Below are 25,568 nucleotides of genomic sequence, written 5' to 3'. Positions count from 1 at the left end.
TGTGTGTGTGTGTGTGTGTGTGTGTGTGTGTGTGTGTGTGTGTGTGTAATACGTATTGTATGTCGGATAGGGGTACGTGTATTTCCTGTAATCGCACCGTATAATATAAATAAATTGACTGGGGAAGAAAATGTGTTATGGCGGTGGCTGTATAGTCGGTTTAAACGTGATGACCGCGAGATGCTTGTTGGAAAACCTTGAATTTCGTGAGAACCGTATGCTCGAAAAACTCGGTGATTCGCACAGTCAATAGTGTTCACCGTTATTCAAAAATTACCAGAAAATACTGGCAGATTTTTAAATTAAAAAAAAAAAAAAAAAATCATCGGCCCACGAATGACTGCAGCGATGGGTTATTGGTGATAAGAGAAGCGCGTGATCTTCGCACTGTATCTCCTATTCCTATAAAGGTACAACAGACTTTTCGCTTTGTATTAAATATAGTACATTATAATGATGTTATCACGACACGCCTCTTTCGAAAGTTGTTTCGTGCGTTGGATTCGATAAGCTATTTTCAAAACCAATAAGGTCCTTCGTTTTCGACGGTTAAACGATATGGAAAATAAGTCAATCAAACCGGTGGACAGTGATGTATACAATACGTATAGTGTCCTGTATACATTGTGATGTGTTTTCCTGTATTATTATGTATAGATAGTAATCGTATTCTTCAGATGGTCCGCCCGCGTGTGTTCATAAAAGTGATTTTAACCAGGACTCGCATATTATTGCCGCACCGCTTGACGATAAATCCTTCTTGTACATTGCACATGGTTCACGTACACGGTATTTGTAGTGTGTGTACATTTATAAAGAGTGCTCTATTCGTTTTTAACGACAAACCAATTGAATATTTTATCCTTCGTGCTATACTTCACGTGAAAATACAAAATTAATGTACACTCGTCCCGGGGAATTTTTATATATGCTGGGCAGTGATAGCGCCAGGATTTTTTGCTAGGTAGGGCCAACGGGAGGCCAACAATTATAAGGTAAGGCCACCAAAAATAAAATTTTAACAAAAAATAAATACTAATATTTAATATTTTCTGCTTCTGAAAAATTACTAAATTATTATGTCTAAGGTGAGATCAGTGGTAGGGCCACTGGTAGGACCAGTTATTTTCAAGTAGGGTCATGGCCCTACCTGGCCCGTCCTTAGCGCCGCCAATAATGCTGGGTGAGATTGTTGAAAAGTTTATAAAAAGTGTGGTCCATTCGCTTGTACGAATTTTCGTTTGGCGTTCGATTAGTTAGAAGTTGATATTTTATCGTTAAATTAGATGATATACGATCCTATAATGGTCGAAGGAAAATGTCCGATTAGTACAAGCGTCGTAGATTAATACACATGTTATTTTATAATGGTGTTGTTATAAAAATATACTGACACACGTACTCAAATCATGTCATGTATGTCATCGGTATAAGAGCCTCGGCGAACTCTGATGGACGCACGCTTATGAGTTTATAGACGTGTCTTTGTCGGCACGGTTGCACTTAGTTGTATTTGCATAATTTGTAAATTGTGATCACTCACTTTTGCGGCGTATGCTAATGGTTTAAAATCGATATTCATGTTGCTCGCGTGTACAGATGGCGTAGACCTTTCACTTGTTCTCAGACGTAACCGCAGTAAAACCGGATACCACGTATAACACATACTTTTATGCCCAGTGTGTGTGTGTATGTGTATGTGTATGTGAACGTGGGACCATGCATATTTTCGCCTATTCCATAATTCCCATTAATCTCTATACGTATTTATTTTTACGGCAAATTTACTCTGTGTCGTAAAAAAGAGCCTTAAATCATCCGTTGACTGCTAAGGTCTCTCTGTCCATCACGGTTTTTCTAAACTTATTTTCCAGCGTCCTATGCAGAGTTAATAGCACGCATCCTGTTCGATTATGTTCAATCGTGTACAAATACACACAAATATATATAAATAGGTGCACACTATTGTTTCCTGGGTTATCGGACTTAGTTAATGAAGCCGGTTTTTTATCATTTAAAAAATCGCAAATATAGGACGTGCACAGCAAATTGGAATTAATTAAAATGCTATTTTCCTTGGTGCATTGCAACGTATAATACGATAAATAACATGTTTTATAAAATCATAATCTTCGTACGTCGACTTTTATTGAATGGTTTTTTTATCTAATGATATTATAGTAATTATCTTACTAGTTTCATTAACGATTTATGTGTATACAGTGATAATCTGTACGTGATGGGTAAAATTTTTATTTATTTCTATTTTGCATAAAATGTAATCACATTATTGTAGTGTTGTAATTTGTGCACATCATAATAGTTTCCATTTGTATTATTATTTTACAATTTTTTTTTTTTTTTTGAATAATAACTTAACTAAAATATGTTTAGTCTTCTACTGATATGTTAAATTAAATATTTGAACAAATTTATTGTTTGTATCTGTAAAAAATGTTTAACTATTTGGTTATAAATAAAACCAAGATTTTTCTCAAAATATATAATTTATAAATTTTATTGTTTTAAAATAGTGAACGAACAGTTTTTTTTTATTAAACTCGATAACCATGATTTTCATATATACCTATAGGTTGTCGGTGGGTTCTTTCATTTTAGTTTTAAGTATTAGTGAGCTCATCTTAACAACAATTTTTTAATGTTAAATTATTATTCTTGTACATAACATGTATGTAAATTAATAAATATAAATTCAAGGCAAATTTTACGAATATAATGAGTCCGCCCTTGAATTTTTTTAATAGACCTAGTTAATTTACTAACGTTACTCAGAGTGTCTAGTTGACTATTCATTATGTGTAATATTTTTTATGTAACGCATGTGTGACAAAATTTACGCAGACATTTTAAAATAAATTTTCTTTTTAAAAATTTCATAAAATAATCATGCATATATAGGTTATGGTACTCAATTTACCTACTGTAGTGACTTCAATTGTTATTTGTTGGCGCTTCTTAAGCAAAAAGAAGTACATATATAATTACAAGTAACAATAATGTTATTGTTTTTCGTCGACCGAGTTTCCTACTGCTCATACCTATACTGAAATTGGCTTCCGGTTTCTCCCCTAACGAATTCAACGCACAGAAAAAACAAAAATCTACTTTCGTTAATTAAATCACGGAAACGAAAACAATTGTGCTTTCTTGCATTCGTAAAAGTTTAAACATGAGAATGTTATATTACACTAACTTATCCACATATTTTTCTTCATAGTTTGCTCCTGCATTATCATTATTATGGCTATAGTTAAGTACCTACATATGAAACGGAGAGACCACATTCCGTCAACGGTCAACTATGATAAGTACACGTACATGTTAAAAATATACCGCGTCCGTCGTATAAACAAGTGATTGATTACACAGTTCATTATTATCGCACTCCTTCTTTTCGATTAAGGAAATAACATTATTTTTAAGATTAATAAAAAACTAAATTTCATTAACAGAAATTCAAAGCGTGTATCTATAACGTAGATGCACCTATACGCATAATGTAACATGATTCTGACAGCCGACTTACAGATTAACAGTTTTTATAAAAGTGGCTTGTTCAGTAGGTATTCTTCATTAACTGGTCGTATGCACAAAACATAAATTAACTGATTCGATAATAAAAAATAATAATAGTAACCTACCTATATGTTTCCAAACACCACGATTGCGTAACAACTACCATTACTTTTGTTTTTTAAATTTATTTTCCTTTCAAAACTTATCCCCAACCCCAACAATAACGCAGTCGGTCGGACGTGTATACAATAACGATATTTCTATAGTACAATAATAATATATTACCAATGTCTGTGAATGTGTTGCAGTGTCCCGTGTAACTTCACACGAGAGAACTACGAGTGTATGTATGTTATAATTGAGTGTACGTGAGTATAAAATATATCTACTGCGTCTGTAATGAACTTATTGCTCTATTCCTTGATTGTTCTCGATTCCCGCCCCGTCTACGTAGTAAACGTTTTTATTCGTGAAATGGTTCGTTTATAATCCGACAGTTTTTTAACAGATGTATAATATACATTGCTTATAATATCGAATTATGCTTCTGGAATAAACAAGTTTTCACTGCGTATTAATTATTTTCCATCTCCACCTTAATTTCATATACCTGGTAACCTTGGTTTTAAAGGTTTGCTAAAATGGACGATTTAAATATCAATATTCACATAGTTTACAATTATCGTAATATAAAAAAAAAAAATAGATTACATTGCTCTTCGTCCTTTCTTTTAATAAATATATCCTCAGACTTTGAAATTTGAACTGCTGTAGGTACGAATTTTTGTTTTACTGATTTATTCAGTTGATGTCTTATAATCGCACAATACAGTATATTTATTCACAACATTAACATAAAAATAGAAAAAAGTAAACATAATAATAAAAATTAATAAGTTATACAATTAATCGAAGCGAAAGATTATTGTTTTGAAGTAGAACCTTGATATTTTGAAAATTATTTCTTATTGTATGTATATATTTCTGTAGTACATTGAGATTTTTATTTCATTTTTATTACATTTACTCGTGCATTCATATATACACTTGTCTGTCTAACAAAGTTTATTTTACGATGTATTTAAACTCTATATATTTAATTTGTATTTTTTGTTTCAGCAATCGTCACGCATTTTTTCTTTCTGGCGGCGTTTTTCTGGCTCAACACGATGTGTTTCAATATATGGTGGACGTTTAGGTGAGTCAAAATTAATATTATAAGAATATACAAAACATATTATTATTATTATTATTATTATACATTACACTCCGTGTTAAACGAGATAAAATGTCGTATCACGGTGTAATCACTTTAATAGTATTGTAAAAAAAAGTTAAAATCAAATAGGAAGTTGTTTTACCGTCAAGAATGAGTAGTAGGTACATCTAATTTCACCATCATTCCTGGGCGTGATAATTTATATCACACACACACACACACACACACACACACACACACACACACACATATATATATATATATATATATAATACACATACACATAGGAGTATCCCCAGGATATAATGTATATGTATATGAATGAACCTCATATTTTATATCACCCGTCTACCTGTATCGTAATAGAAAAAAAAAAAGGATAAATAAAACTCACCTCAATATATATATTTATGTATATATATATATATATATATTGTGCTGAATAGGCTTACGTATATCTCGAGACAATAAACAGTAATATCGAGTTACGAAAGTGTATTCCACTGTGTTATTCCCACGATCACGTTGCACCACCATTTCAATTTCCTCTTGTGTTCCAAGTAAAATGTACCCTAGAACCATCTAAATTATCATTTGTTTATTTTCCTTGATCGCCGGATAAAATTAATTATTACAAATAATTAATATGTATATATATATACATATATGTATAATATTGGTATAAATAAATATGTAGTTTTATAGTTAAATTATGGAAGTGTTAATGACAGTCCACGGTATAATATAGTTTCCCATCTCATGTTCATAAATTCGTCATGTGTAACCGTAAAGGTTAAATCTAAAATACAAAAAATAATACTATTTAAGGCCAAACCAGTGTGTAAATAGTGGTTCATTAACAACAATTATTTATTCATACATGAATATCACTTTGTATCGCGGATTTTTAACTGTACATTTATAATTATTCAGTATAATAATATAAATAATATTATAGAAATTCGTTTATTCTTTACTCTTTACCTCACTTGTATTTATAATGAAGTGTATCATTTAGGATTAATACTTGTTCTATATATTGGTATAAATTATTTAAAAAAAAAAGTTGTTCGATTATTACTTTTTATTAACAAATTTTATCAGATTTTACTTAGATAATATGATATGATTTGTTTTCAATTACATTTTAATTTGTGCAACGCCCAAATTAATTAAATCATTCGTTCATAAATTTATATTTTATTGATAAACGCGTATTACCAGTCTAAACAATTTAATATGTTTTCTACAGGTTATAAAAATTGTATTTTATATATTTATTATTATATATATTTTTAAAAACGAGCTTTCTCTTTACTTATCAAACATTTATGTCTTTCACATTAAATCTAATTGTTAAAATTCTGCATTTTTTTTTTTTTTTTTAATTATTATTTTCAACATTTAATTTATTCTTAAAAACATTTGGTAGCTCTAATAAATCAACAAATAGTAGTGAACATCTAATACAATATAATATATAATATTTGAATTTATATTTAGCATCTATTAAAAAATGTAAGAATGCCTAAGGCATTTAATTTCAAAACAACTATTCATGCTAGTAACAAAGAACTTTTTACTATGTTATGAACTCTTATATTCACTTTCCAATTTTGAATAGAGCGTAGGAGCTACTATTGTTTTTACCATGACGAGGATTTTTTCTTATGTAGGATTTTTTCGAACAACACTTTTTAGAACATTAAAAGCTTATGAATTCCTACAAACATCCTTGTTAAGATTTGATACAAAATATAGATTGTTGCTTATGGTACGCATTATTTTTTAAATTTTTTTCAAAATAAATAGAAGAAGAAAAAAATGTGATGATACACGAGCCAATTTCGAGTGTTTTCAATCAAATCTATTTATCACTGAAAGAACTGTTTAGAACTATATTTTGAATGGTTGTTTTCAAGTATCGAATAATCGTACCCCACTGTTATGTATACTTTGTTCGTTGATCTGAGAAAACTGCAGTGGAATATAAAATCATTATTTTGTTTCTATTAGATGTTGACATTATTTCGGGTATCCACAGAGAATTTGTTATGCTATTATTCATTACAAAAACTGTACTAATAAATTTGTATTTTTAATATTTCTATTTTTTAGAAATAAACAATTTAAATTTCGTTTAAAAAAACACGTACCTACTTGTTTTCTATTCGTGTTATTTAAAAATTAAGTAATACACATGTGTTATGTATTCATGTTAGTTATATTGAAATTATTCAATCGAATATATTTAAACGAGTAAATGTTATCTTGAGTTTTAACGAAGATACATTTCAATTATCTAATAATTATTAAACTATAAGAAACATGACTGTTTAACCAGTTGTTTTCATTAACGAAGCATAAGACAAACTATAGGTCTTTGACGTTTTCCTTGTAGTGATAGGTTTAATGAATGCTAATGGTGTTTTCCAGGGACTTGAGGCCCGCCAACTTGGATAAAGGCCAAGAAGCATGTAGACTCAGGCTGTACCAGTTATACGCGTGGGGTGTGCCTTTGATGATCGCTACACTAGCCGCTGTTTTAGATCGTATTCCGACGGATCAATATGTTTCACTCATCAGACCTAAATTTGGGGAACACCGATGCTGGTTTTACGGTAAGTAACTTTTCAAATTTCGGATATATTACAGTTAAATAATACTTAATGATAATTAGATTATTTTATCCTTTGTTTTTTTTTTAAATACATTCAGATATGTACTCGAATATATGTATACTTACATTTAATTTAACAACATTTCTTATATCATTGCTTTTTAATACCATATATTATAAGAAATTAATAATAATAAACTGGTTCATCATTTAACTAGATTAATGACTTCGATTATTGAAGCCTTTTAAAGACTTAAATACTTAAAGTGCAATTAGATAATCAATAGTTTTCAAAATTTGTACGTTGTAATATAATGAAATGTCTGTATTTAATGTCTGACTAATTTATAATAATGCACAAGTTTCATCATTATTAGTTTTTTCGAGATCGTTTAATTTTTAGGTTTACAAGTACCTTATATGGAATCATTAATTATACCTCCGTAATAATTGTATAGTAAAAAAAAAAACCAAACTCCTATACCCATTTTAGGAAGAAAAAAAATGCAATTGTTCATTCGTTATTTGCAGGTGACGCAGAAATTCTGTCATATTTCTTTGGACCTATTGGTATTTTGTTATTGTTGAATCTAACATTGTTTGCGGCCACGGCTAGGGAGCTGACGTGTGGATTATGGAGAACCGAAGTAGTGAAATCTACAAGCGAAAGGTAAGAATATATAATTATAATAAACAAATTATAAAATAATGAAAAAATCGTGTCTGATTATACTACATTTTCGATTCCATATATATTTCCAATTATCTTGGCTGATAACGAGCAAAGCGTAATAGGAGTTATGCTAATTATTAAGACATAAAGACATTTTATTAAAATAAACTCGTAAAACGGAACTTGCATACTATACATAGTACGAGTACAAACTAAGAAGTGCCGCAAGTAATAATTATTATTATTGTCATAAACATTACATTTGTCGAACGGAAACGTAAAATAAACCGTAATTCTCATAGACCGTAAACACTACTAAAACTATATATTTTTATCTGATAAAAAGTAGAGGTCAAATGAATAAGAAGGCATGAAATTGTTTTGAGTGTTTTTTCGAGGTCATCTATTTAACTGTCAAATTTTGATTGAAGCAGTATAATTGGTGTGTATTAATTTTAGGTAAAAAAAAAAAAAATAGTTTAACTTATCGTACTCAAACACATTTAAATTTGTCGACCATATTTTGTTTTTAATTAATGATTAAAATCGTATACGTTGAGTGTGTACCAAACTATATAATGTACCATTGTAGATGTTTGTCAAGAAGACGAAGAATTTGTTTCATACGATATACAGGGATCGTCAATGCGGTACGCTTTGCAGGACCATATTTGTGATTATTGTGGATAGATAGTTAATGTGAAAATTCATTAAAAGCCCCCCGTAGTGTCTGATGTTTACCGATGATGACGTTTACTTTGATTGATGGAAATCCTATGTGCGCGCGCATTATATAAATTATTTACTTTGGAATTCGATATAACTGTAAAAGGAAAAAATACGTGTATAGCAGTTAAATTGTTTTAGGTTCTGTTGTATAAAATAATAGAGAAATCGATGATATTTGCTCACGATAAAAATATATCGGATGACGAGATCAATTTGACATGATTAAGTGACCCATTATTACTGATTGCGTTGATTGCAGGGAAAATAAAAATAAAAAAATGTTTTAAGAATATTAGGTATAAGAGGAAAATACCTAACTCGAATGTCGCTTACAAAATATTTGTAGGTTTTAGATCATAGAAATAATAGAATTAAATTGATTTTTCTCGTAATATTATATAATATGTATAGAGTTTAGGTACAGTAAATCAAATAAAGAACGACTGCCATCGTATATAGCGTATTAAATTAATAAACTCTGACTTTGGCTGGAGACGGGAAAGATGGGATTGGTTTTCCGTGTCGAAATCGTGAGTCGTGAGTTACTGTTCAGTTTAAAGGGTAATTTAAATAATAATAATAATATTACGAGCGTGTGAACGAATTAAGTGTCATATATGCGGCTGCACGGATGAGGTCAAGCATTCAAAGCTATCAGTGAAATTAAATCGGAGAAAAACGTTTGATGAACATTTCATTTGACGAATTCATAGTTCAACCGGTGGATCCAAAAAAGTATTGACGCTCAACGATGTATTTATAATTATAACTGACGATGTGTAAATGTGTGTGTTGATGTCGCGGATAAATCGACACGGATAAAAGTATACGGTGCGATGATAATAAAAGTATCTAGTCGGGTGGAATAAAATTATTTCCCAACATAATGTTTTATATTATTATTACTGTGACACTTTCTTTTGTGCGTACAATAATAAAAAACGTTCGATTGCTAGGTATGTCGCCCGTTGAGATTTAATAATGAAATGCATTCTACACTGTATAACGGTTCATCTCGCTTGTACACGTTATTATTATGTGTACGGCTGGTATGACGACGACGTCTGCGTCTTTGCGTGCCCTCAACGTTCCTCGTCGTCGTCGTCGTCGTCGTCCGGAGAGCAGCTCAATTATTTGACATTTCGTGCGCGCACAACTCGACGTGAGATGCCTCGCCACAACCGCTGAGGAATTAATCATTAGTGTATAATTATTATTATTTTCATTATTATTGTGCTCGTCTCATAGTAACTATCGCGACCTGTTCTACTGAGCTTCCTCCCGCAAGTCCGATGAACTCCCGTCTACCATGTATTACACGCATTAGACTGCGTACGTACAAAGATGTATTGTACGATTTCATCGACTCGTGCAACAGATTTCCACGCATCGCGTTTAACCAACACGATAATCAACACGGTAAACATTCGCGAAAACGTATAAATGTGCACATAATATTATGTACTTGTAAAATAACGAGCGTATAAAATCACTGCTGTATCGAATATATAATATTATAATAGATATCCAGTAATCGGATTTTTTTTCCGTTCTTCCTCCCCCCCCCCCCCCTCGTTTCAAATCATCCGCGCATGACGTTTACAAAATAGGTGTGTTTATTTATAAGGAGTGAAAAAAATTCCGGATTCGCGTTTACGCCCCGGCTCAACCCGCCGTAAATTATGTAAATTAACATATTGAAGGTTTAAACGTTTAATTGATACGCTCCGCCGTCGTTCGGGTGTCGTAGACATATCAAATAGTAATTATAACGAGCGCGGATCGTAATTTATCGTATTATACGCAAACGTGTGATACGCGTGGAAACGATGAACGGCGTGTGTGTTCATAATCGTCAATACATACTTAGCTGTATGTACACGCGCGCGTTCGCACGTATAACGTACACATATTAACGAAGCATTACCTAATGTAACCGGTAACTTGTTATGTGCATACAACACGCGCGGGTATGTTTTGGGTACGCGTCCGGACGTTTGCAATTATTTCATCTGAAAAGTCGAATGGCGATTCGCACGTGCAGCTAAGAGAAAACTACATGAGAAATAGTCGTCGTCGCGACGACGTCCGTGCGCGTATTGGATTACGTTTCGGACCGAGGTCGTGTGCTTGCCGCGGAGTCCGGATACGGGTATCCGTATCCGTATGTAAGACGTATGTCTTCGATGAATAAATCGTTCTACGTCGTGTTTCTCGAATACTAGTTTTTATAGTTCGCACAACGCGCGTATCGAATCCGCCGTACGGAAGTCGTCCGTTAAAAACGAAATTTTGGCACGAAATTGAACATGGATACGCGTGAATACATTGAAAAAATACCGCACCACGGTAGACGAACGAAAAGATTGTTTAAAAATATACAGTCCAAGCGTCCAACTGTATGCTTTCGTTCGGTCGCGTATAATACGTTTGAGCCGAATCGAAAATGTCCTTAGCCGGATGGATTATGGCATCTGGGGAAATGTAACCGGGGGAGGGAAGCTTATCCGAAATTTCAGGAAATGTTCAATTATACATCTTAATATAAAATAAAATATAAATACCATTCATGCATGTTTTACTCGTAGTTACCGTTTGTTTTTAGTTTTCTTATACTTATTTCGCAGTTAGTATGTTTTTTTTTTTTGTTGTGTAATTCATAACTGATCAGCTTCCTCCGCCTCTCTTCCAGGAAAAAATTCCAGTATACGCCACTGAAATAGTCGCGGATTGTTCGCTGAATCGCAGTTGGACGGCGGACGGGGTGGGAATTAGTTCGAGTAAAAACAATGCCCATGTAATCGCTCGTGGTTTGCAGTATCAAGTGAAGATTAGACCCTTATACCGAACATTTCCACCCTAATTGTCCGTTCGTTTATAACCATGTTACCTATTTAATATATATGCATAGTTGTGAACAGAGCTAAGATAATCTCAGATCGATAGAAATTCAAACATACCTTCTCAAGTAGCCCGTGATCCATGAACTATTTATTCATCGTTCTTCATATACATTAATTTACATGAATATGTATTATGTATGTACATTTTATAAAAGTATTAAAAAAAAAACTTGATAGGATGATTTAATGGTAGCGTGATTTCGTATTGTTGTACACAACGCCCAAATAAAATTCAAGATACGCGCCTGTCAGGTCTTTAAGAATAGGATTTAGACATTTTTAAAACTGAAAAAGCCTTCCCCGGGCACGGTGTTCAATTTGACACAGACAACATTTTCCGACCCAAATATTATCACCCGAAACCCGCAACGTCACTCCTCTTTGGCCCGTTTAAACGTGATTCTGTCTGGTTGTGGAAGGTGCGTAAGAATGCTACAGCAAATCGTTATATTAATAGTACACAATTAAAGGTGCATAAATAATTTTTGTACGTTTTATTTGTTCTTCACTCCGCTTAGCTCTTGCTCTGAAAATTAATCCCGAACACTAAACAGCAGCCAGTTTATGGTGGATTATATTCTATTTTACCGGAATGTATTTATATTATGTCCCCCGGCTCTTGGCATAAATCCGAAACGCATGAACGATCGATTATTCACTGCATTCAAAACAAGCAACAGGTATTTACCGAAGCTGATGGTGATACCAGTTATAAAGTACAATGATTTCACTTAAGTAAATCTAATAACTAGGATGTACATTTTACGCAATCGATTTAAATTTACTACGGTCTGAGTATGGCAGTGGACGATAATAATGTATACGGAATTGTATGATGGCTTACTCGATGTTTGGCTCTTATGCTTGGAGACCGGTCCCCGTACCATCGAATGGTACAATTATACTTGTATTATACGAGTATATAATAACCATACGACTTCACGAGTGCTGGGGAATTATAGCATCGCATGCCACAATCTTAACATTTTCACCGTGTACTACTGTAAATTATCATTAACAAAATTTAAATTAATTTAAACCCGAAAGTGAAGCTTTTTTCCTTGAAAAAATTTAAATAATTGAATTACTTTTTGTATAAAGAACAACCGAAATTAAAACATAAATTTAGTGAATTTTTCACATACAAATTTCAATATCACTTATTATACAATTTACTTTTAATTAAATTACTGTTATTTACTTGTATATTGTCATTTTGACGTTTAATTAAAAATAATAAAAAATATATTAATATAACGCACAACTCTCAGGAACTAAACCTGTCCTTACAAAACTTAGAACGTGCCCTTCACGGGCATACCTGTGTCGTGGCGTGTACCTTTTTACTTCAGTGCCTGTCTGCGAGCAGCAGACAAAACCGTTTCGAAACCCTTCATAATTTATATACTGAATGCCATAATTTCATCAATTTCACGGTTTTTTACTTGCAACAATAATCCATGTCATAACGTCTGAATTGTTAATATAATATTATCATTTCCGTGTTGTTGCAGGGCCACGTTGGGCCGCGTCTGCCTGAAACTGGTGATCGTCATGGGCATCACGTGGGTAGTGGACGTGCTGTCGTGGATGATCGGCGGGCCGGACTACATGTGGTACATGACGGACCTGATAAACACGCTGCAAGGGGTGCTGATATTCATCGTGGTCGGGTGCCAGCCACAGGTGTGGATGGCCGTGAAGCGCATGTGCCGGTGCCTGCGTTCGGACAACCCGTCGGACGGCGGTAACGCCAGGTCGTCAACGTCAAACGCGATGCCGTCCACCGTCAACGAGTCGACGCTGACCAAACCGGTGGAAACGCTGTGCTGATGAGACCCGGTCGAATGATATCCGACGACCGCTCGCCCGCCACGTGGTTGCACCCATCGCGCGCGTACATGACGGGAGAACACGGTCACGTACACGGAGAGGCGCACCGTCGCGGACGATCCGACACACGCGAACATGACACAAACTAGACGAAATCGTTGCCGTCGACCTTACGCGTCAAGCGCGCGCGTGAGCGTTCGATATCTTGCCCGGCGAACGGAAAGTTATTTAGACTGACAAATATTTTGTTTTATTATTATTATTTTTCCACGCCACCCCTCCCCCACTGTATATCACCCCTTTTTAACCAGTATTAATATTACTATATCACTATTATATGATCCACGCGCGCACGTACAACACATAATTATAATTACATTTCACGTACACGTGGCTTAACCCTCGTCAAACAATCGTATCGCGGACACGACGATCTTGTTGGAAACGCGTTCCTTCTTCATCGCCATTGACTTTTATAACACGATAATATTGACAAATCGCGTTCTCGGTCATGAGGGCCGAAGATCCCAAAACGTCTTATCTGTGACCGCCACCTCATTTTGGACCAATCACAATTATTATTAAGTATTTTACATGAACAACATGTACCTGCGTCACTTACGTTACCCGTACGCGTTTGAAACGTTCATGAGCAGTGTACGTGATTAAGATTTCACGTGTTCTCGTAACAGCCCAAAAAACAATTTCTGGTTTTTAATATTTACCCCTAAAAAAAAATGAATATAAACTCGATTACAAACCATGTATATGTTCATGCGTGAAAAGTACCTACTTGCATTCAAAAATGTTATTTTTCTTTTTTCTATCCCTATAATATATATATTTATATTTATATATTTGTATATATTTATATTCCTATAGTGTTGATTTTATTACGTTACTCACGACGCATTAATGTATAATAATTATACGACTGTTGTACTATTAGAATTTCAGCTATTTTATTTTATTTTTTTTTTTTAATTACACTAACAGTTATTCCTACGAAACATTTAACGTCTTCGAAAAAAATAAAAGCAACGCCTAATGCTTTCGATAATAAGTCTTCGCGAAAATACGTGGTTCAAACCACGGATGCCAATTTTATTGTGAAAATTGTATTTTATATGTGTTCGTATTATTATTATAATTATTATTTTTTTTTATTTTTTCTTTTTTTGTTTAACATATTTTTATATTAAGTTCCTGTAAGCCAATGTAATTTATTTTTTTTTCCCCCGAACAATGATCTACTGAATAGATTTTGATTGTTGACTATGAAATTCGATTGTATTTTTTTAAATATTATTACTTAATAAGCCTGATATCACGTTGTTTATACATGAAGATCTTTATAGAGCTATGCATCCAGTTGTAAGTTTGTTTTTAAAATTAGTCGATAGCTTTTTTTTTGTAATTTATAAGACATTATGTGTACTTCTTCGGATTCAGACTGTGTAGATATAGTAGAGTTTCATAATTCTAAATAATATTATGTCTGTAGTAATATATATATATATATGTATATATAATACACTTGCTTTGTTTAAAATTAAATACAAACTGGCGGAGTTGTTAAATATTAATAACACATGCGTTGTTGCGTTCTGCAGTGTGCAATCGTCAGGTTATAAATGTTTGTATGACAACGATGCACCTGTTGTAGGTCGCTACGGCAATTATATTGGAATTCGGATATTTACCTCGAGATGGCTATTCATTTCGGTCGACGAGACCAGGCTATTGTATCGATTATTATGATACGCGGCAACCGCGGTTTCTGATCGTGTTCGATACGTAAATACATTTATAGAAACGTGAGTCGGAGTTTAAGGATGTCTCGGCGGAGACCGCCAAAATATACGGACCGTTAAAAAAAAAGAGTAAAAAAGCATTTTCCTTTTCGGTTACGGCCACAGATCGAAACGAGGAACCTTTTTTTTATCCATGTGTAATTATCTACTTGCGGTACAACTTTAAATGTCCTTCGATCGCATCACCCATTATTCATTGTTGCAGTGTCCTGAACAAGTACAGTGTGATGAGCTGGTAACACTTAACATAAACACTCTGCTGCGCCCTGCTACGGTATCCTCCAGTGCGATGCGATAGGTGTAGCGACATGAATCCCCCGGTAGGTACGACCTTCATCAACGCAACACTTATGTGCCCACCAGGGCAAATCGACAAGCGATACGGTACGCAGTTGTAATCGTGTGAGCATCGCGATAAGTCGCGCGATACCATCGTCGAGCGATTGACAAGCCTCGTCTATACGGTACCAATAAATACCGGTTTTGATATGTAATCGTGCCACTGTTTTAGTTGTTCGCACGTGGATAGTACTTGGTAGGCGATACGGTGTCGAACTGCTTATCGCACCAATGCACTTATTGGTCGGTGCGTTAAATTTACATGGTTTTTTTAATATTTCAAATTAACATAATTTTTTTTACAATAGTAAACAATTATGATCGGTAGGGTTAGCTTTTAAAACACAAAACACTGTGTACACCGAGGTGACAACTAACTACAGCAATCATAATTCATCCCACAAATGCAATATTATTTGCTATAAATTATAATACTCGAAATATAACAATTAATAAAATACCATGTATACGTTGTAAACGTTTCTTTGGAAATCTGTATAAATTAAAAGCATAGTTCCAATGTAATTATATAAAGTACAGGTTTGATGAAGTATATTGGTATGCCATCGAAAGAAACACAATACGTAGAACATTCTACTAGCCAAGTCTCAAAATGTGGTCAGTATTCAGTAATGAAAAATTCGAAAGTAGAATAAAATACTCATAGATAACATTTTTATAAATTTAGAATTAATTTTTAATGCCAACATAGTGTATCTGGGTATCGGATGGCCGGATCGCATACTTGCGTCATTCTATTTAGACTAAATACAAGTATCTGGTTTCGAAATTGTATTCATATAGAACGTATTATAAAAAATTAATTTTTATATTTTTTTATTCAGTTTTATTAATTCATACCTATAAAAATGAATGTTGGTAAATCTGAGATTAAGAAGGTTTTACGTGATTAGATTTTTACGTATAATAGACTTATGACCGAATAAAGAATAATCATATTTTGTAATTCAATTTTAATTTTGAAATATAATTTGATTTCAGCAGCCTCCTTTTTACGTTTTGTATTAATTACTATTTTATTTTATTTAATTAATCATAAATCCTTCAAAATAAAAATTAATTTTAAGAAATAAAGTATGTTTATGTGATTTATAAAATACTGCAAAAGTTAAATTCAAATTAATTTTTGAATTCTGTGTAAAGCAACGATTTCCAAACTGTTTTGGCTCGCGAAGTCGTTTTAAACTAACTGCTTTTAAATCACAACGACCGACAAAAACCCAGCTTCGCACAAATAAGCAGTCGAAAATGGGATTAAAATTCGTTGAGCAATATCACTTGGAAGGGGATATTCGTCTCTTATTAAGATCAAAAATTTAGTCCTATTACCAAATTTCATTTTCTAATCCTGCGGATTAAAACAATTTAATAACTTGTTTTGGTAACTAATAATAAATTACAAAAACTGTTGAAATCATGATAATTATACTGTAATTCATAAAACAAAATATTAATTTGTTCAATTTCAATTACAATGAAATAAAATAATTTATTTTGCTAGAAATTAAAAATAATTAAAATTCACATAAAAATTAAATTCATAAATCCGGCATAAATTGTCCCATACGTATTTTATTTCGTTTTGTTTACGATAACACGTATGTTTGCATTCACGTAAAAAGATCCCTCACAGTAGATGTATGTAATGTTATAAAAAAATAATATTGTATTGGTGTGCTTTTACAACGATGAGATGTGTTGAACGAAGCCTTATGTCACTTAATATTTGATAGCGACCTGATCGCAACGCCAGAATCCCTCCAGCACCGTGCCCGCGCGGAGAAATGAGATCTCCGACAACAATATGCACCGATGCGTATCCTATGTCACTATCCGGCCACGTGTCGTGTACTATAATATTATGATCTACAGCGTGGAGAATAAATCGTCACCGATTAAGAAAAAAAATCAATCGACGCGTGTGAACCGTGACAATTCGCTACTCGTAAAATGGAGTAGCGAACATCCACCAATATAATTATCCGGGTAGACGTGTCCCTAGGATAAACAGCTGACTAGACTATCTCCGCACTAGATACTATATAAACTTCTCCGATTAATATGTCAATATCTAAAAGTCTTTTATGTTTTTTTATACGTACATTATATATTGTGATCAACACAATAATGTTTATCACATCTCTGAACATTGATGGTTCGAATTAACGGTGATGACACATACAAAAACGTACCCAATTTTGTTGACGTATTAAGGCAGAGGTGGATAGGTAGTTTTTTTGTTACAGAGAAATATTTTAATGGGCCACCAAAATGAAAAAAAAAATTGCATTTAAAAATGTATTATATTTAATTATCCCAATTTAATTTAAATAATTTAACTATAAAAAAAAAAAAAAATAATTTTCCATGAAAAAATGAAAGGTATCGAGAGGGCCGGTGCACAAGAATTGCCTCCCAAAACTGGTTAGGTTACATGTTGTCACTCAAATTGGCTCCGGATATTTCGGAGGCAATTCAAGTGCCCCTATTTTACCATACTCGAATTGCCTCCCTTAACAATCTATATCGATTGACATCGATTTTGATATTTTGATATTAGAAATTGAGTGATAGTGAATATACTGCGACAAAACTTATTCTAAATTCTAAACTTATGATCGAAGACAAGTAAATTGTATGGTTATATGTGGTTGTAATAATATTTTAGTAGCCTATACGAATACGATAATACGTATATAAACTTGAGTATAATAGAGATAAAAGTGCCACATTTTCGTACTTACTGCTCGCTAACATTGGTTTTACCAATTGCCATTAGACAATATCGGAGTATGATATAGCAATATAATGTTGCTATTACTGGTTTTTAATTTAAAACTATAGATTGACTCCAGGTACTTACTATATCTGCATAATCGCGTCAGTATAATTTTGTGAACTTATGTGTATATATTTTTTGTTATAATTTAATAATTTAAAATAATAATATAATTTAAAAAATGTCTATAATTTTAAGTGAGAAGGGAAAAACTGTTTTAATGGTCAATGGTTACAAATATGGATTCCAAAAATACCTTGCTAATGAAATTAAGAGATGGACGTGCAACGTATATATATATATATATATATATATATATGTTCGATGTTTCAAACATAATTCATACATGTACGAAGGACTCAGAAAAAAAAATTAATAGACAAGTACTAAACAACCATCTGAAACGACTTTACCTATTTATATTATAATCAACTTATAAATGTATTATTATAAGTGTATTATTGTATAAATCGATAGTTTATATCGATTGTATTGATTCGATTTATGGAAAATTTTCAAATGGGAGGCAATTCGAGTAACCTTTTTTTAAATTATTTACGGAAGGCAATTCGAGTGTCTCCGAGGGGGCCACCAACATAATATAAGGCGAATGCCCACAGGGAAAATCCTTTTTTCCCTATGGGCCTATCCACCCCTGTATTGAGGTACCTTTTTTTTTTCGTTTAATTACGACCTGTTGTATATCCAACCTGTAGGCGGTACCTGTTTTCGCAATGTTTCCGCCTGGCCGCCATCGTTTATTGTTTTACTTTATATATTAACAAATAAACTAACAATAATCGAGCCAATAACCGACATGTAATAACAAGATCAGTAATTTAATGCGGGTTTAAGTTTCGAGCCATATGGGTTCGCAGCACCAGAAGGCCTGGTATCTCATCCTGTTCATTCTCCCCTCTACCTACCGTCCTAAGTACGTTGGCCTCTCGTGGTTGTTATCCATGGATTTGAACTCTCTCAAGGAACATTTCGTCCTCCACCATCTTGGTCATGATGTTGGTCATTATTTTTATCAAGCATATTGAGGTACCACCTACTCGTGCTAAAATGGTAATATGTCAACTGATGTCGTTCCCCTCCCCTGTCCTACGATACAACATTGAACTCGATGTCTATGCTGAATCGACTAAAATCGAATAAGTGCTAAGCTTGCGTATAATACAGCACCAGCATAGGCACAACTAGGGGAATGAAAGATGGTGTTTAACACCCCTGAGTTCAAATTTTTTGTTTTTTTTTTTAGTTTAATCTCTAATAATTACAATGAAATACCATAAATTTCAGCACCCCCAGTATTTGGGTTCAAGTTGCGCCTATGAGAACCAGCGGCCCACCAATAGCCGGCCAGGGAAGCCAAAATAGTGCTAGGGGCCAAAAACCCCGGGTTGATCAACCGACGTCAACTAAAAACCTAGTTAGTACCACGGGAGGGGGAGCCCCACCGTGCTCCGGATCCGGTGCTCCCGAGGTTGAGGTGCTTACTTCGGTTGAAACGTGGTGGCTGTGGCACGGCGCGATATAGTAACAAAACTACAATACCCAGTGGAGACTGCGGATCCCAATACGGTTCTCGTGTCCACGGAATGAAAGGGTACGGGCCTCAGCCGGTGCTAATGGTCCATGCGACGACCCGGGCCCTTCGGTCATACCTTAGGGTCCATTTCGACCGCGTCTCTAGAGTAACGCCTCGCAGACGATAAGACATTGGCCACAAATCCGGATCTCGTGCGCCTACGAGCACCAGTAACGGTTAACCGTGTGCACCAGCACCATCATCAATTCGCGTTTTCCGTCTGCGTACAGGACATCTCGAACGTAACGTATCGCAAGCGCCATCTCGTAAGGGTGCAGAGGAAGACCCTCGTAAATACATCGTCTGACGTCTTACCACAACCATCAATTACTGCGAGTGCTCATTTCGTGAACATCCCATCGGCGTAATTTATACCGTAGCCCGTGATGTTTATTCACATCGCGTCCCTGTGCACGAGTTATAATACACATAATAGACGGTCGGAACACGAGACTGCATAATTACACATTTATCTGGTCCGCGCTGCAAAGAAAAGGTTGACTGATACTAATCATAATCATAGGATTGCCGTATGCCTACGCTTGCAGGCACAACGTGACACGTAGCCTCGATGTGCGCGCACGGTAAGCTTGCCGGTTTTTTACAAAACGTGTCTTGGACAACCCCATGTGCACCTTTAATTGATGGGTACACGAGTCAATAAACATTAAATTGTAATTTCTAATTATATATGCGCGGTCATCGTCGAAAAGGAACATCGATTAACGCACCCGCATTTCTCCAACGGCCAGACCGTGTAATTCGAAGCAGAGCGGTATTATAATATACCGGACGACATAAACGTTGCCTAGTAAATCATTTTTTTCGCTTAAAAGATGGCATGTTTAATTATTAGGCGACAAGGATGAAAACATCCAAACATTTAAAATAAAAAAATATAATATAAAAAATTAAGTCTGAAAATTAAGATATTTTTTGTAATTATTTTATAATTTTATTTATCAGTAATTTAATATGCTTGTTTTTCGTTTATCACTTCGTTTGATGATTTGATGTTGAATCATAATTTTCATTAATTATCAGAATACCTACAATGGAAAACCCATGCGTTATGAGGATGTTTGCTGAACACACATTCACGTTACTCACTTTTTCAAATTGAACGTTAACATTTACATGTATTTTTAATGAATTTGAACGATTTCTGGGGCGTTAAAATTTATTTATCATTTTAAAAATACATGAATAAATAATAAATATTGATTATATGTTTAAGTATAGATTTTAAACATAAATTTAAGTATACCTAATACATCTTATAAAGGTCCCATATATAAGGGCGATGCCCGTTTCCAATTAACATGAACGTAAGCTACTTCAATTTTTAAGTGAACGTTTTCAAACACCGATTATAAATACTCTTACGAAATTGGATGGTGTTATAGTTTCTAAGGTTTGAATATTAAACACTGAAAATATTTTTTTATACGTTCATAATATAATTTATTGTTGGTTTTATCAATTTTGATTAGATGCGTAAAAAAAATTTTTTGTTCCTGGTTTAACTAACCTGGTTTACAGGAACAGCTTGAATTTTACTTCTTAAGTATTCAGTAGGTATTTTTTTTCTCACTTACGGCTTGCTTTAAAGCCAGGTTTACACATTGATAATAAAGTTATTCAAAAATAAACTAAATACCGTTTTGTTGACACTCAGATATTATTTTATACTTTTTGCAGTACCTATTATTGGGTAATACAAGTTGGGTAAGACTCAAATCCTATTAATTAATAATAATTCATGGGTTATTTTAGAAATAATTTAAATTCAAAAAAAAGTATTTATTAATTTAATAATGAATATTATAAAAAGAAAAAAGTTTATGTCAAATTGAGTACAAGGTAAGGTAATCTTTTAATATAAATTATTAATTATACAATAATATAATTAACAGATAATTATAAAGCTTCAGACACTTCAGTATTTTCAGTATATTATATTATATTTCATTTTAATGTACATAAGTACATAAGTATATTTATAATCAATGATTAAAATAATATCATTTATTTATCTCTATTCATAATACATACTTACTGTCAATGTCCGTAAATAAAATTATTATTATTATATACAATTATTATAGTATTAATTACATAACTTAAACAGTAGTTTCATTATAATATTGAAATAGCCAGTAAGTATTAGCGCAAAGTAATTATGATATGAACAATTCACAAAATAATACCTAATATTTTTTATTTGAGATATCTTTTGAATGTGCAAATAAGTGTTATTTTTTATGCAAATATTATGAAATATGCATGTAGCTACAACAAATATAATTTAGTTTTAAATATTTACAATTTTATATATTTAAGATTGTTCACTTTTAAATTTTAATGTTTATTGAGGAACTTAATATTTTTAATTTGGCTACAGTTAAAACTTTAAATTAAATTATTATAGGAAAAAATATATGTTGGAAGTAGACTAAATACAACTTGTTATTCAACACTACGCAATAATATATTATAGTATATATCAAGTCTAGGAAAAACTTTAAATTTATTTATTTACAATATTAAAAATGTTTAAGTATAGTATACTTTAAGACATTACTAAAACAAGAATTTTTTGGAACAAAATCTAAAAACCAATTATAACTGGTGTTACTATAATATTAATATTGATTTATATTACCTAGTACATTTTACTGATACATCTGATTTCTTTACAGCCAATCAGATTGTAACATTTATTTTAAATACATTCATATGTCCACAAGCTAAATTAAATCAAAAATTATAACATAGTGGTTATGAATAAAATTTTATTTATTTAATGACTCAAACAATAATACTAGAAATAACTTTTAGTTAGGATACTGGGAAAACATTTGTAACAAATTAATTTTCTTTTCAAAATAATAATTTAAAGGTCTCTCTGAACAATTAATATAAAATTAAGGTAGTCTGCCAGCCATATTTTTTACATGTTTAATAACATTATGTACAATATCAGTACTTGAAGCTGTACCATTCAAATCAACTGTGTGCACCATGTCTTCTTCGAGAGTTTTGGCTATAGCTGTTCTAATAATTTGGCAATGTATTTTGTGACCCAGATGTTCCAACATATCAGCAGATGCACTTAACATGGCTACTGGATTAGCAGTGTTCGTACCCGCAATAGACGAACCCGTGTTCCTGGTACCTGGCTCAAAAACTGCATAATGATCACCATAATTTCTTCCAGATATAAGGCCAGCACCACCCACAAGACCACATATTACATTAGACACAATTGATCCATACAGATTTGGCATAAGCATCACATCAAACTGGTGAGGATTAGACACCAGTTGCATACAACAATTATCAATAATCATGTGTTCAAACTTGATGTCAGGATATTCAGTAGACATTTTTTTGCAAGTTTCTAAAAATAATCCATCAGACAATTTCATAATATTTGCTTTGTGAACTGCAGTAACTTTTTTGCGACCGTTGTTCTTGGCTAATTCGAATGCATACCGAGCCAACCGTTGGGAATTTTCTTTTGTAATAATTTTCATAGATTCGACAACTCCATCAACGCTCTCGTGTTCTAACATTGCATATTCACCTTCGGTATTTTGACGTATAACAATGACATTAAGATTTTTGTGACGACTTGGCAAATTGTTGTATGATTGAACGTTAATGACATTCACAAATAAATCAAGTTCATTACGTATGGCTACATTACGTGAAATGATACCCGTATCGAGACTTCGCGTTTCAATATTACCTTTGATAGCTACACCATTTCTACGTATAGACATAATGGCATATTGCAGGTCATCATTGTTATCACTTTGTGGATCAATCTGAATAGTCTCGAAGTCAACTGGTACACCTCCATGCTTGAAAACTTCTTTGACATAGCTCATCAATTCGGGTCCAATGCCTCCACCGGGTAACATAGTAACGGCATTCCTGCCGCCATACCTATTGTCAAAAAAAAAAAATAATATAAAGATAAAACGAAATCGGATTAAATTTCACACAGCAAAATAAACCCAATTGTAAACAGAAACAAATCGCATGGTACTTAAGAGAGGGGTTGCGAAAGTGTATGCTATGTGATACAATACTACGATTTTACCTGGCTCTTGGCAATCCAACTTGTCTTCTGCTTTGTGGATGCTTGTGTTGGATATCGAAATTGACGGTGGACAACGGGCGGATGGTGTGCGAGCCCGCTTTTTGTAGAGTACATTTCGTAAAAACGGCTAACATGTTTAACGACCGACCTTATGTTAACAGAATAAAAAAAAAAAAACAGAAAGAAATAAAAATAATGGGTGATAATCCAATATCGTCGGTGTACTCGAATATAAAGTAAAAATAAAAAAATAAGAGGTACTGAGCCACAGAGGAGGTTTTAAAAAACATTCGTACAGCATCCAGCTGTTTTACATTTCCGTCGCTGATAAAAACCAACTGATAACGACGACGCAATGGCGATCGATTTTTTATCTGGTGATATCACAACTCGCTGAGCGATAAGCAGCTAAAATGTTATGCGGTGGTCGGATTACGCGGGAAATAGATCGACGTCGACACGCATGAACTATGACCCTCTGTAAAATAGAATAATAATAACGATTTCATACCGGAAACCTTGCGATATGTTGAACTGTCAATAAATCGTAAGTAACGATCACGATCTACATTGTAACCATGCATGTAGTGGTTACCAGCTGAGTTGTTCGGGAGATGTTTAAAAAGGATTTAAAAATTAGTTTTACCTCAATATTATTTTCTCATTGTATTCGAAAGCCTCGGAGAATTCTATCAGAATTAAAATGGAAACTGTTCGGATACAACAAAAAATTACAATTTGATGAGATCAAAAAATGTAACCCTGAAGTGCAATAACCAGGATTTATTTTCGGGGAGGAGAGGTTATATATTTAAAAAAATTAAATTTCTGAAGGTGGTTTGTAGGGAAGAATAAGTTTAAGTTAAATTTATGAGTAAAATCTTGAAACTGTTTAACTATTATAAATACATAATACATATTGGAAAATAATTTTAACTCATATTAAATATTTATTTTGGGGGAGAGAGATAAAACCTTAAAACTTCCTCCTGGTTACCCCACTGACATAGACGCCGTCAGAAATTCCATCAGGGGAGTGCATCATGCATAGTATACACACTGTTTTCTAAATAATGCTCGAATTATTTAAATTAAATTCGTAAAAATATTTTTTCAAATTGTATGATTAAGTATACAAAATTATTTTCCTTTCTTTTTTCGACGGCTACAAAGTAATGCAGGCTACTTAAAAATCCGATAATGATAACGATAGCTTCTATCTTACAATTTTATGTTTTATTCTTTTTTTTAATCTAGGGGTGTGCAAGTGCACCTTCTTGCGCCCGTTTCACGGTGCCCATGCCCACTGGTAATAATTATGAATTATAAAGATATCTTTATTCTTCATAGTAACATAGATTAGGTATAGAATAATTTATCATAATTTTATAATAGT

General features: G+C 33.1%; 2 protein-coding genes across 2 annotated transcripts in view; one reads left to right on the top strand and one right to left on the bottom strand.

Annotated features, from left to right (window-relative positions):
- The window catches only part of LOC112679526 (probable G-protein coupled receptor Mth-like 1), a 39,455-nt gene extending 24,616 nt beyond the window's left edge, over positions 1-14,839 (top strand). Inside the window, exons 2-5 of the mRNA XM_025549370.1 lie at positions 4,657-4,735; positions 7,193-7,377; positions 7,908-8,046; positions 13,196-14,839. Coding sequence (XP_025405155.1) covers positions 4,657-4,735; positions 7,193-7,377; positions 7,908-8,046; positions 13,196-13,514 — 722 coding nt within the window. The 3' untranslated portion in view covers positions 13,515-14,839. The remainder of the gene's footprint in view (positions 1-4,656; positions 4,736-7,192; positions 7,378-7,907; positions 8,047-13,195) is intronic.
- Positions 14,840-22,836: 7,997 nt separating this feature from the next.
- Positions 22,837-24,503, bottom strand: LOC112679525 (isocitrate dehydrogenase [NAD] subunit gamma, mitochondrial). The gene is made up of 2 exons (XM_025549369.1): positions 24,173-24,503; positions 22,837-24,015 (listed from the first exon to the last, which is right to left on the bottom strand). Exons 1-2 carry the CDS (start codon positions 24,304-24,306, stop codon positions 22,989-22,991), a joined length of 1,161 nt encoding a protein of 386 aa, XP_025405154.1. The 5' UTR covers positions 24,307-24,503; the 3' UTR covers positions 22,837-22,988.
- Positions 24,504-25,568: the final 1,065 nt, after the last annotated feature.

Source organism: Sipha flava, unplaced genomic scaffold (genome assembly GCF_003268045.1).
Source record: "Sipha flava isolate LNK unplaced genomic scaffold, YSA_version1 164_pilon_pilon, whole genome shotgun sequence".
In the NCBI taxonomy this organism is placed as follows: domain Eukaryota; kingdom Metazoa; phylum Arthropoda; class Insecta; order Hemiptera; family Aphididae; genus Sipha; species Sipha flava.
Note: the sequence above shows the minus strand (reverse complement) of the source record. Positions and strands in the feature narration are given on the sequence as shown.

Bases quoted from the DNA above. Each gene is read 5' to 3' on its own strand.
- LOC112679525 (XM_025549369.1), bottom strand. From the start codon at position 24,306: ATGTTAGCCGTTTTTACGAAATGTACTCTACAAAAAGCGGGCTCGCAC. The intron at 24,016-24,172 runs GTAAAATCGTAG...TTTTGACAATAG, and splicing joins GTTGGATTGCCAAGAGCCAG to GTATGGCGGCAGGAATGCCG.